The sequence below is a fragment of the Triticum aestivum genome, chromosome 4D (genome assembly GCF_018294505.1).
Source record: "Triticum aestivum cultivar Chinese Spring chromosome 4D, IWGSC CS RefSeq v2.1, whole genome shotgun sequence".
Lineage (NCBI taxonomy): Eukaryota > Viridiplantae > Streptophyta > Magnoliopsida > Poales > Poaceae > Triticum > Triticum aestivum.
This window is the reverse complement of record NC_057805.1, coordinates 505,542,038-505,554,741: the sequence shown is the minus strand read 5'-3', so window position 1 is coordinate 505,554,741 and position 12,704 is coordinate 505,542,038. Positions and strand designations below refer to the sequence as shown.

General features: G+C 46.0%; 2 protein-coding genes and 1 long non-coding RNA gene across 3 annotated transcripts; 2 read left to right on the top strand and 1 right to left on the bottom strand.

Moving 5' to 3' along the window:
- Positions 1–2,626: 2,626 nt before the first annotated feature.
- Positions 2,627–6,224, top strand: LOC123099094 (probable apyrase 3). The gene is made up of 7 exons (XM_044521234.1): positions 2,627–2,959; positions 3,067–3,195; positions 3,337–3,393; positions 3,517–3,609; positions 4,650–4,855; positions 5,400–5,491; positions 5,599–6,224. Exons 1-7 carry the CDS (start codon positions 2,681–2,683, stop codon positions 6,132–6,134), a joined length of 1,392 nt encoding a protein of 463 aa, XP_044377169.1. The 5' UTR covers positions 2,627–2,680; the 3' UTR covers positions 6,135–6,224.
- A 1,126-nt stretch (positions 6,225–7,350) lies between these two features.
- LOC123099093 (uncharacterized) lies at positions 7,351–11,326 on the bottom strand. The gene is made up of 6 exons (XM_044521233.1): positions 11,084–11,326; positions 10,718–10,776; positions 8,800–10,234; positions 8,614–8,726; positions 8,286–8,526; positions 7,351–8,176 (listed from the first exon to the last, which is right to left on the bottom strand). The coding sequence occupies exons 1-6, from the start codon at positions 11,238–11,240 to the stop codon at positions 7,578–7,580; spliced, it is 2,604 nt and encodes an 867-aa protein (XP_044377168.1). The 5' UTR covers positions 11,241–11,326; the 3' UTR covers positions 7,351–7,577.
- On the top strand, positions 9,945–11,771 carry LOC123099096 (uncharacterized). The gene is made up of 4 exons (XR_006448083.1): positions 9,945–10,114; positions 10,204–10,386; positions 11,073–11,428; positions 11,536–11,771. It is a non-coding gene; the product is annotated as an uncharacterized lncRNA (long non-coding RNA).
- Positions 11,772–12,704: the final 933 nt, after the last annotated feature.

Below are 12,704 nucleotides of genomic sequence, written 5' to 3'. Positions count from 1 at the left end.
AACGAACTACACGATCTTGTGCTAGGCTTAGGATTGGGTCTTGTCCATCACATCATTCTCCTAATGATGTGATCCCGTTATCAACGACATCCAATGTCCATGGTCAGGAAACCGTAACCATCTATTGATCAACGAGCTAGTCAACTAGAGGCTTACTAGGGACATGGTGTTGTCTATGTATCCACACATGTATCTGAGTTTCCTATCAATACAATTCTAGCATGGATAATAAACGATTATCATGAACAAGAAAATATAATAATAACCAATTTATTATTGCCTCTAGGGCATATTTCCAACATGTTGGTGGGTGGCAAGCGTGGTGGAGCCGACGATTGGTCCTGGAGTGTGGGGGTAAGGGTCGAGAGAAATCTCTGTCGGCTCTGCTTGTCGGCACCGACGAGGTGACGCATGTGGGCGCCACCATCCTTCTTGAAGGGCGTCGGGTGTACCTCTCTCTCACTTCTCTCCGTGTACCAGGAGAAATCCTAGGATCCGTCCGGGCAGCAGCGTCGTCATCGCCGCAGTCCTTCTTGAAGGTGTTGCTTGGTACGCGACAATTCGGCGGCATATGAGCGTGGTGGAATTCTCCGGAGGTTGCAGCGGTTGCGGGATACCGTCACTGATCTGTCGATCCGATGCTGTTGGCATTCTTTCTCTTGTTGTTCTTTTGGGCGTGACTGTGTTGTTTGCCCCAGCGATGATCGAACAGTTGTATCGGATGGTTGCTATATTAATATAGCGGGGCGAAAGCCTATTTTGAGGAGTTGTAAGATGCTATTACAATAGGGGGGAGAGAAGGTAGAACAGTTTGATGGAAAATTAGGGTTTCGTATTAGACCATGGTGTATATGAACATTTAGGCAGCGGAATATGTAGAAGAATGATAAACTAATATAATTAATATAAGATCTTTTAGATCACTAAAGTAGTAATCTTATATTTTCTCTGTTTTAAAATAAGTGTCTCAATTTTGTTTTGGGACGGAGGAAATATTAGTTTACAGATGCTCCGATCTCCGAATAACGCTGTGGAGATCGACGAGAGAGTGACGGGCCGGCGCAATGATTTTTGGAGGCGCATGCATGAATGTGCCCGTGTCGGGTAAGGGTCCCGCCACAATATTGTTTAAACATGCAGCGTGTTTCGCGTGGAGGGGGCCCAGACGCCAACTGCCTTGGAATGGATGGATCGATCAAGTTGTTGAATGATACTAGCGGCACACAGTACGCACAGACGCCAACCACCTATACGCACAGTCGATTAGCATTTGCGATACTAGCGGCACACAGTAACTTGCACACAGATCGATGTTTCAGATCCAACAACCCCATCCATCCAGATCATCTTTTCACGATCGACATACATGCATGCATGCATGCATGCGCAAGTACACTCGAACAGTGAGATCGATCCTTGTATACAGTATTATTATTATTTTGAGACAGTTGTATACAGTAGTTATTAAAGCATCCTCGAACGCCCGGGCGGGCCGCCCGGTCACTGATCGGTCATGAAATTTCGATCCAGATGTGCGCCTTAAACGGGTCTCAAACGCTCGGGCTGACAGACACCCCTCATATATATCTAGCCCAAATATGAGGCGAATATGGGGGCGTCTGGCGCGCGAAATCGCTGGAAACCCGACTGTACGATGGGCGTCTCCTTCGGTGGGGGGTGTGAACGTCGCGTGATGCCGGCCCGCTCGCCGCCCAAGGCCAAATCCGTCTATTTAAGCTGGCCGGCATCCCCAACCCTAGCCCATCCACCTACTTCCTCTTCGCGCACCAGCCCAAGCCCATCCACCTCCTCTCTCCCGCTCCGGCGCTTTTCCATGCTCTCCGGTTTCATCATGGTCCGAAAGAACATAACCACCTAAGTTATGCTCACGCCAGAGCGCTGGTAGATTGAGCAGGAGATCTGGGCGAGGCACGCTGCGCACGTTGCCCGCATCGTTGCCGGGCTGACTCCGAACTCGCCGAAGCCGAAGGAGGAGCAGGCGGAGGAGGAGAAGGGAGAGGAGCAGCAGCCGGCTTCGATGGAGGTGCCGGATCCGGAGGACGACGAGGAGGCGGAGCAGCCGGAGCAGGAGCTGGCACCGGCTCCGGACTTCAACATGGAGCAGGTGGAGGCGGAGTTCATCGTCGCCCAAGCGGACGAGATGGTGGAGCAGCAGGCCATCTTAGAGTCCATCCAGGATGAGGCCTATGTGTAAGCCAAACGACGGTCATTCGGCAGGAACGGACGGCGACCGACGCCCTCTTCCACGAGGTCGAAGTGGAGATGGATGCGTAGGCGGCCGGAGCTGCGGCTGCCGCCCATGTACCCGGCCGGGCACGGAGATAGTGGTCAGTGGACATCTCCGACGGGGACTAGGCTAGTTGATCTACGTAGCACGTAGGATTTTTTTTTTCTTTCCATACTTTTGTATGGATGTAAGATTTATAACATAAGGTATGCGCATGCAGATGAAGAATTTTGCCTACCCGGCTGCAGATGCTCTTAACGTACAGTACCAAGCAAGGCAGGGCAGGGACTCAGCTGCGCGGCCAACCAAACCCTGGGGCTGCCCGTGGAAAGTCACGCTCACTCCAGCGCACTCTTTAAAACCCTTTCGGCTCGTCACGAGCACACTCACTCGAGCGCACGCGCACTAGCCACCCACCACCAGCAGGTCGCCATGGCTCAGGCTCATCATGCCTCGAGCGTCCTCCTCCTCCTCCTCGTGGCCTTCTCGTTCGCCGGCTCCGCCTTTGCCGCCGACGTGGCGGTGCTCGGCCGGAAGGCCGGTATTGGCGCCGTTGCCGAGGAGGGGCCCGAGCTGAAGGCGGCGCCCGGGAAGTACGCGGTGATCTTCGACGCGGGCAGCACGGGCACGCGCGTGCACGTCTTCCGGTTCGACAAGAAGATGGAGCTCATCGACATCGGCGACGGCGACGACATCGAGGTCTTCGCCAAGGTATGTATATATATATAAGCACCACGCATAACAATCTATTCTAGGAGTATCGTATGCTGTTGCTTTCCTCTTAATTATATTCATTTTGATTTCTTGGTGCAAAAAAGGTGGAGCCGGGGCTGAGCGCGTACGCCGGACGGCCGCAGGAGGCGGCCAAGTCCATCGTGCCTCTGCTGGAGAAGGCCAAGAGCACCGTGCCCCGCTGGCTCATGAAGAAAACGCCCGTTAAACTAGGGGTCCGTCCTTAACAAACTATAGCAACAATAAATATACAGTTTGTCCAGCACCTAGTTTACTAGCCACCAAACAAATTGAAACGAAATTTATATATGGGACAAAAATCAATCGCTAAAATTATAAATGGAATTAATGTGCAGGCGACGGCTGGGCTCAGGCTCATCGGAGACGAGAAAGCAGAGCAAATTCTTGAAGCAGTAAATTATTTATTATCTCTAAATTCTACTCTTGTTCCAGTATCTATATATAGTACTAAAATTTGAAACGGGTGGACTTGTTTGAACTGATTATTCATAATTAACCAAGACACGTACGTACAGGTGAGGGATGCTGTCCACAGCCAGAGCAAATTCCAGTACAACCCTAGTTGGATCAATGTCCTCAAGGGGTCTCAGGAAGGGTCTTACCTGTGGGTACGTATACTCCTATCCTATGTACTACCTCCGTCCCACAATGTAAGACGTTTTTTGATACCAGTGGGACGGAGGGAGTAGTATACTAACTACTTCCTAAGTTCACAAATATAAGATATTCTAAGTTTTTCCTAAATCAGATGTAATATATATATAGACACGTATTAGGAATAATCAGATGTAGTATATATAGGACAAATTTTTCCTACTACGGGGTGTAGTTACTCCCACTTTTGTTCCGTACGTTCTAGATAGTATATATCATATCGGAGAGTATGTACGCGTAGTATGTAGTATATACGAATGTTTAGGTAGTATACATACTACTTTTTTGGTAGTATGTACCATATTTTGTGCATACTCTATTTTTGAATACAAATATGTACGTATTTCATAAATACAATAAACTATGAGCTCACTTGCAATTTTTTCATATAACTCACTTTAAATTACCTTAGATATAGTATATGAATATACTAAAAATAATAAAGTAGAGTATATACTACCACATGGTACTATATGAGAGATGGGTGTAGCTACACCCGGTATTGCAGATGGGATTGACTATTCGTCACCCTGGGTGAGGAATAGTTATTCTTCACCCCCCTCTATTTTACCATCAATGCATCGTAATTTTACGTTTCATAAGTTTTGTCTTATTTCTGACGTAAAAAGAGACAATAAGAAAATATATAATCATCATAAAAAATATTTTATGTTATGTAAAATTACAAATGTAAAAACATAGTGTAAAATATACATAAACTGCAAATTTTCTTGTCTTATGCCCTATATTTTTATTTTTTATGCCAAATTTTACGTAGTGAATCAATAAGAATGTAACTATTTGAATTCCAAACGTAATTTAATTATGAAATGATCGTAAGATTACCTTGGGTGAAGAATAATTTATTCTGCACCCTGGATGATGAATAGTAACACTATATATATATATATATATATATATATATATATATATATATATATATATCCACGTAGATGTGTTTACTGTTGTCACACAAATTGATATTGCACCGTAGGTTGCCCTGAATTATCTGCTGGGTAATCTGGGAGGAGACTACTCCAAGACGGTGGGTGTGATCGACCTTGGAGGTGGGTCCGTGCAGATGGCATATGCCATCTCTGCGGATGCCGCCGCCGCCGCTCCCGGGGTGCCTCAAGGGGACGATCCATACGTCACCAAAGAGTATCTCAAAGGAAGAGATTACAATGTCTATGTTCACAGGTTACATACTTGGACCCTAGTTAGCTAGCTCCCTCCTTTGTTATTTTACTTATTACTGTGCATCCATCTATGTTAATCCCTTTGTATTTATTTGTTCCACATATTAGCTTTCATATTAGCTTTGTCTAAAGTCAAATTTTATAATTTTTTATCAAGTTTGTAGAAAGAAATATATACTCCCTTCATCCGAAAATACTTGTCGAAGAAATGGATAAAAATTGATGTATCTTGAACTTAAATACGTCTAGATACATCCATTTCTCCGACAAATACTTTGGAGAGAGTAACACTTACACTACCAAATTAATAGGATTAAAATTATCGTTGAATATATTTTCATATCATATAGGTTTATTATTGTAAATGTTCATATCCTTTTCTATAAAGTAGGCCAAACATTATAAACAATTGACTTGAATCAAAGCTAATGTGTGGGGTAAATAAAAACAGAGGGAGTATTTTTCAATTCTACAAAGGCCATATGGTAACTACTTTGCTCCCCTTATTAACGGTTTTACGGGTGGTAATTTTTGAACCATTTCAGCTACTTGCACTATGGCGCAATGGCTTCTCGGGTAGAGATCTTCAAGGCCAAGAATGGTCCAGTGAGCTACTGCATGCTGCGCGGATACAATGGTATGATATATATCCTTAATATTTGTGTTGAGTTAGCAGAGCACATAATATAATCAAATAAAGGAGTGATCGATGTACATTTATACATTCCTTGAATATGAATGAAGGCAAATACACCTATAATGGAGAGCAATACGACGCCATAGCGCCTCCGCAAGGAGCGGCATACGACAAGTGCAGAGAGGACGTCACAAGGGCGCTTAAGATCAGTGCGCCCTGCCAGGCCAAGAACTGCACCTTCAACGGCGCATGGAACGGTGGCGGTGGCCCCGGCCAGGCCGACCTCTACGTCACCTCCAGCTTCTACTACATGGCATCAGATGTTGGCTTGATCGACAGTGAGGCCACAAGTGGGAAGACCACCCCTGCGGCGTTCAGGGCCGCCGCCGAGAAGATTTGCCCGATGGGCTTCGTGGAAGCCAAGGCCGCGTACCCCAAGGTGCGATCCGCCGACGCGCCCTACATATGCATGGATCTCATCTACCAGTACTCCTTGCTCGCGGACGGTTTCGGTCTGGAGCCCACCAAGGAAATCACGGTGGCGCAGAAGGTGAAGCACGGGGAGTACTTCATCGAAGCCGCGTGGGCGCTCGGAGAAGCCATTGAGGCCGTCTCGCCGACCAAGCGGCTCAACGATGCATGATTTTAGATATAATTGCTAGTCCCTCGCAATAAGGTGCAATCATGTGTATCATACGATTAATTGCAATAAGGTGCATATGCTTGGACGCCATCTCCAATTGTGATCCTTTTATCATCCTTGCATATAGATGTGTGCGCCCACACAACACGCACACAGCCGCACTCATTCACATGTCGTTTACTGAATACCGGAGTCGTGGTTCTTCACGACTACGAAAATGTCACGATTATCCGGTTCAAAAGAAAATGTCACCATTATCGATAGAAATTGTCTGCCATGAAGAATAATCCGCGAAACGGGACATGCGATAAGGTGCAAACAGACACACGGACATTCCATCGCCGTCAGCATGCAGTGCAATGCCAAAAGTGAAGTTCAAATTGAGGATTCGAGGGTGTAAGTTTCACAACGAAAAAAAAAGTGGCACAACCAGTGATTTGTTGGGCCCGGCCGAGATCATACGCGCGATGCAGCCGTCGTACCGGGCCGGGCCGTAGGAGATCATACACGGGCTTTTCTGCCTTCCGAGCCCGGAAGGGAAAGCTGACCCAGGGTTACCGGGCCGGATTTCTCGAAGAGAATGAAGGGAGAGCGGCGGGGCCGGGCGAGGGGGAGGCGAAATGGCGAGCTCGTCATCCGAGGCGGCGCCGCCCGTCGCCGCCGGCGAGGATCCAGCGGCGGCCGCGAAGGGAGAAGAGAGGACAAAGAAGGAGAAGACGAGGGTGGTCTTGCCGCAGTTCCACCTGGACACGCTCATGAGGGCCGAGGAATTCCTGGAGCCTCTGCCGCCGCCGGACGAGGAGTTTCTTGCGCGGGTCCGGGAGCAGCGGGGACAGAAGGGCTTCGTCGAGATAGAACTCACCGACGACGACGACGACGACGAGGAGGAGGGAGGAAACGCAGCTCCCCCGGCTAGTGGAAGGGGATCTGTGGAGGAGGACAGGTCCAGCCCCGAGGTCACCAAGAAACCGGGCGGCGGCACTGCGATCAAGAAGCTCAGCTGAACAGCTGATTCGTCGGTTGATTGGTGACTGATCATTAATCCGGCCTCCTGTCCTGCTGCTTAATTCTGAAACTGCTGTAGGATATGTCATGGGTATGTTCTGTTCTATCATGTTTTACTGTTGTCGAATTCTGAAACTGCTGTAGGATATGTTATGGGTATGACTGGAATGCATGACATATGTATCGGTGTTGATTATGCGCGCACTGATTATGGATCACTCTGAACTTCACTGAAATGGGTGTCACTTTGACAGTATTTTGCACAACTAACTCACACTACAAGTTACACAAATCACATATGCACACACCACACAAGGCACAAGAACAACATCGTAATCGTCAGCTGCACACTATCAAGCTTTCTTCACAAGAGGGGGAAAAAACCTCACTGGCTCTGCCCTCCCAAACATGTTAAAAGCTACGTATCTAATACTCAAATTAGCAAGCACACAAATGCTCTGAGTTGATCGCCCTGATAGACTGTATCCACAAGCCATAAGCGACATCTTCTAGCAGTTCATCCAGCAAGAATTCCCATATATCCACAACAGTCTCCTCACTTTCCGATCGGAGATTCATCCATGTTCCCTCTTCCAGATCCACACTAACTAGCAGGTTCAATGTGCTTGGAAATTCATAACAGAGATGGCCCTCAATGTGCTTATTTATTTCTGAGATGAGGTTCTGTCCCATTGGAGGTGCCTGTATGTTTTGTCTGACAAAGGATAAGCAATGGGGGTTTCCAAAGTGTTTCCCCTGAATTGCTGTTATAGCTTCACAGATGCAGTCAAAGAAGAGCATGAAATCATCAGTTTGATGATTGCCCTGATGCAGTTCTTCAAACAGGCCGGTGCTGATCAATTCATCTTCTAGATACCATACATCTAAGTTCTGGTCTGTGCATAGTTCTGATAGCTCCAGTACTGTTTCTATGTAACCTAACCTGACATCCTTGTCCTCCCAGAAGATCTCCTCTGGGTCTGATCCATCATCTTGGTAGTACTGGTGGGGACTCGAGACATCTTGGCGCAACTCACCTGTAGGTCATTTTGGGAGATGAAACCATTAGATTTAAAAAAAAACACTTTGTTTTTCTGAAGGTCAATGGTAAGCATACATTAGATTTTTTTATCAATTGAATATTACATTGTATTGGGCTCTTATTTTCAGGGCTGTCGACATCTTCATGGAAGAATGGATCAAGAATAGACACAGGACTGGGTTGCTCTTGCTTTTCATAGTTTTCCTCTTGTGATGTTGGTCCAAGTGACGCGCTTCGTCTGGGAGTTTCTGGCTCTTGGTGCTCTAGCATCTCGACAATATTCTCAGGGGAACCTGGACAAATCTCAGCATGCTCTTTACCTGGTTCTGCTGCTTCTGTCGTTTCCTTCAATGCAGACATTCAAAAAAATTATTAAACTAGCACATCAACGGAAACTAGATGAAATAGCAATAAATATTGTCTTGAACATACTGGGGCTGAGTAATATGTGTGTTGCTCTGCTGGAATGCATTGCGCATTCCGAATTGCTTGCGAGGGATCCAGATTGTCAGTTTCTTCAATACAACCAATATCAAGTTCAACGTCTGCAAGTATTCATATTCTGTTAATATAATATCCATGCAGTATTTGATAATTTTGTATTCTGTAATCACTCACCTTGTTGTGTGTCTTCTTCCTTGTAATAATATCTTTCTTGATCCGCTTGTTCAACTGTTGCTTCATTAGGACCACATTCAGCACTCCCTGAATCTCCCTCTGTTTTATTTCCTTCTTCTGCAGATTCTTCCCCCTCAGCCTTGTGTATGGCACAAATATTTTTCTCTTCCTGTGAATGTTCAATACATTCTCTTACCCTTGGGGTATTCCCAGGTGATGATGGGGTACTGCATTGAGGGAGGGAAAGCATTCCTACCAAGGACCTTGAGACCTGAACTGAAGGACTTGGATACTGGCCAGTATGAGTATTGTCCTTCAGGATTTCTGTTAAATGTTTTTTGGCTTCTGCGTAGAAGGTGGATGCATCCTTTGACGTGGATACGTCTCTGTTGAAACCACCTAGTGAATGATTTATTTGCTTGTGTTTACTGCTGTTTGAAGGTCGAACATCATTTTTATCAGTAGCTGGAGGGGCCTGTCTGGAATCCTTTATAATTGTAAATGAATCTCTGAGCAAACACGGATCTCTTTGTACATCATCTTCGTTCATTGGGGGTCTTCCTTTTCTAGTTTCTCCGGTCACGATTCTGAATCTTCTCCTGACTTCCTTAACTGAAAATGTTGAACATTCAGCTGCACTGTATTCTGGAGCTTGAATTCCACCTGATTGCTGATGTAAGTATGTCGATGCAGTTGCTACTGTAGGATCAAAGCCTCTCCTTGGATTCGGCTTGAGTATTACTATTTTGTTAACTGGCTGAGAAGACCTTCCCTCTGATGCATGTGTTCTGCTTGGTTTATCTTTCTTCCAGAAAAATATATTTCTGCTCTCTTTATTCTTTGTTTTGATAGTCAACTCACGCTGATTTGAAGCCTTTGTATCTTCAACAATGTTAGTTTTTTCAAGCATTTTTTTGGGCTCTAACCTGGCCCCTACATGTCTGTTGCAAATATGTTTGTTGTCAACAAGCTGCTTTTCCTCGCTCACCGGAGTTTTCTCATAAGCAAGGTCACAGGGAGGATTGTTATACTCATTAAGCTTTGTATGGATAATGGACTCTAATTCAGGGTATGGTTCACTCTTATTCCTGCAATCATCATGCGGCCCTTCATCGTGGTACTTATAGACTTGTCCCAGGAAATCTGACAAAGCAAGCTCAAGGCCATCTTCTTCCACCTGTTCCATGCATTTTGAACCACTGGGATCCAGGCACTCAGAGGAGGAAGCAATGCCTATGTCTGCGCTGGGATCTGTGACTCCCTTTGGTTTGCTGTTCGGTGTTGTTCTTTTGTCCAGACAGACATCATGTCCCAGGTCAGCCAATATCCTTTGAACCTCATCGTTTGGGATCTTCTTCGAATGTTTTGGCTTGCCAAGCTCACCCCCCATGAGTCTTTTGACAGTTGGTTTCGTGGTACTGCATTCCTCCGTGTTCTGAGAAATACAAGACCAAAACATGAGTTGTCTCCAGGAAACAAGTTTCGACATGCAGCGTAAATATTACTACAACAATAGAAAAGCTTGAACAGAGTCTCCGTTGCATCAAGAGGACTGAATGATGGTAGTTCAGTACAAACCCATACACAGTAAGGAGGTTCCTTCAACTGCCCAACAATGTTGTATTTATGAAATCATATCCGGACTGCTGTTTTCCAAGTTTATTATTACTCAACTTATATTAAACTGTACTTTGCTTCGAAAACTTTTTGGCTGCTATCAGAATCAAGTTGGCACTTTTCGAAACCACAAGTCACAGCGATTTTGTTATGCAAGTAACTTGATATAGCATCTGCTGCATCTGGGTGGAGCTGTGGTTTTAACGAACACGCTATGTGATCTACAATAAACAGTAATTCATATGTATTTTTCACTCTTAGAACCGCATGTTTTTCATTTGATATACAAAAATTAACTTACATCCCTGTCTTCATCTGTTTCCTCAAAGTCCCTAGACTTCTTTCTCAAGTGCCCTCTTCCTGCAACCAAGCAGGGTGTTACTAGAAGCGGTATAAATCCCAATAACAGAATTTACAACAAGAAGCTTGAGTGATGTATTTCCTGAATGCCTTAAAAAAATTCAGTTAGTTCTAGAGGGATCAGTTGCTAGTTTGTAGCACTAGAGAATTGTGAAGCGAAGGATGGACATCAGAAATGAAGATAGTACTGTCATGAAACTGAATTGCTGTTGCACTACCCACTTATCTAGATCACTACTACTATTCTGTCTTTAGTCTTTACATAACTAATATAGCTGTTGGTTTGTACATTTAAGAGAAGCAGTACCAGGAAAGCCACTGAAGGAGTGCCTTGTGCTCCCTTGCTTCCTGTCAAGGATGAGCTTGGGGTCGCGGCGGGAGTAGAACATGCGGATGAGGCCCCAGGTGCACCCAACATTGTTCTCCTGGATCTGTGTAGCGCGTCTCTGGCTCGTCTTCCCCATTCTCTCGGTGGTTTTCTTCTAACTGCGCTCTGAAGCTCAATTACCCGGCAGCAGTGTGAGTTGTTCGATCAGTTCATGGTGCCAATCCTCTTGCAGCAAGCAAGCGTGGTGGCAGAAAATTTCTGCACTCTGCTGCGGTTAGATGAACAAACAATTAGAGTTGGCTGCAAATGACCATGTTCTGATTGGTATGTTCCTGCTGGTCCAATACCAACGTAGAACAGGATTGTCCTACTTTCACTCTGGTTTGGTTCTGACCATTGTTACTACATTTCTCTTGCTATTGTAATCACAGGAACGGAGCTGGGCATGCGAAACCGCCACCAGAGACAATTTGTACTACCATGTTTGTAAAACAAGACAAGAGTAGAACAAGAATTACTTACCGACAATCGCGACACCGCAGCAGGGAAGAAGATGAAGAACCGTGGCTAGCTCCGAGCCGAGGAGGAGGAGGAGATCACCACACAAGACTAGCCAGAGGAGTGCTAGGGAAGCAACCATGAGGAGGGGGCCATGTGAAGGGATGCTACGGTCAGCTGCAGCCAGGCTCGCCGACGGCGGCGGCGGAAGGAAGGAAGGAATCAGAAGGAGAAGCCTTTCTTGCTGGCTCGCACAGGCCAGTGCCAGTCAGGTCAGTCAGTGGCACACCATCCTTTTCATCTTCTTCCCTCGTGCCTGCCGGCCTCTCTTTGCGCTTTGTGGAGCTGGTGTGGAGGGGCAAGCAGCACAGCTATGGCGACGGACAGGTGTAGCAGCAGCACCAGCAGCGGCACATGCCATGGACACGCATCAAGGTGGCCACGGCCCCCCACGCACCCACGCACGCATGCTTTTTTCCCCACCCCTCTGCAGGAAAAAGTGGCAGGATCAGAGCGGTTGATAATTGTCCTTGAGGCCGCCCTGTAGCAATCATCCAACCTTGTGGTAAAAGCATCATATAAATTTATTTTACTACGTATATAATTGCTGGATGCATGGTTGTGTAAAAAAATTGGAAATTTGGAATATGTGAATGGCTGTGCTAAATGCTTTGTCGGCAGAGCTCGTGTTTCTTATTCGTCGGCAGAGCTCACGTTTTTTACTCGTCGGATTGTTTGGGTTGGCTCCACGCCGTTCATCCTGCTTTGTACTCCCTTCATAAAGAAATATAAAAATGTTTAGATCACTACTTTGTGAAGAGCGCATATACTTATTGCGGCATTTTGAGTTAACAAAAACATCATTTATCAAAAAAAGGTGTACGCATCCCGTTTCCGTCAAACACTTTTTAAGTGCTACACACAGGGACAGGATATACGTGAGCAGTAAGCATGCACATGTGCCTTGATTTTTCTATTATATACTTGCCTTGTTTTGCTCATCATGCGTGCATGTCACGTTCGTGTTGTGGGCTAGCGATCGATGGAGTACGTAGTGTAGCCGGCAAACGTACGTAGCTACAGTGCACGCCAATCAAACCTC

Coding starts and splice junctions, on each gene's coding strand:
- LOC123099094 (XM_044521234.1), top strand. CDS start 2,681: ATGGCTCAGGCTCATCATGCCTCGAGCGTCCTCCTCCTCCTCCTCGTG. Junction 2,960..3,066: donor ACATCGAGGTCTTCGCCAAG/GTATGTATATAT, acceptor GGTGCAAAAAAG/GTGGAGCCGGGGCTGAGCGC. Junction 3,196..3,336: donor AAACGCCCGTTAAACTAGGG/GTCCGTCCTTAA, acceptor ATTAATGTGCAG/GCGACGGCTGGGCTCAGGCT.
- LOC123099093 (XM_044521233.1), bottom strand. CDS start 11,240: ATGGGGAAGACGAGCCAGAGACGCGCTACACAGATCCAGGAGAACAAT. Junction 10,235..10,717: donor AAACAGATGAAGACAGGGAT/GTAAGTTAATTT, acceptor TGTATTTCTCAG/AACACGGAGGAATGCAGTAC. Junction 8,527..8,613: donor ACACATATTACTCAGCCCCA/GTATGTTCAAGA, acceptor TCTGCATTGAAG/GAAACGACAGAAGCAGCAGA.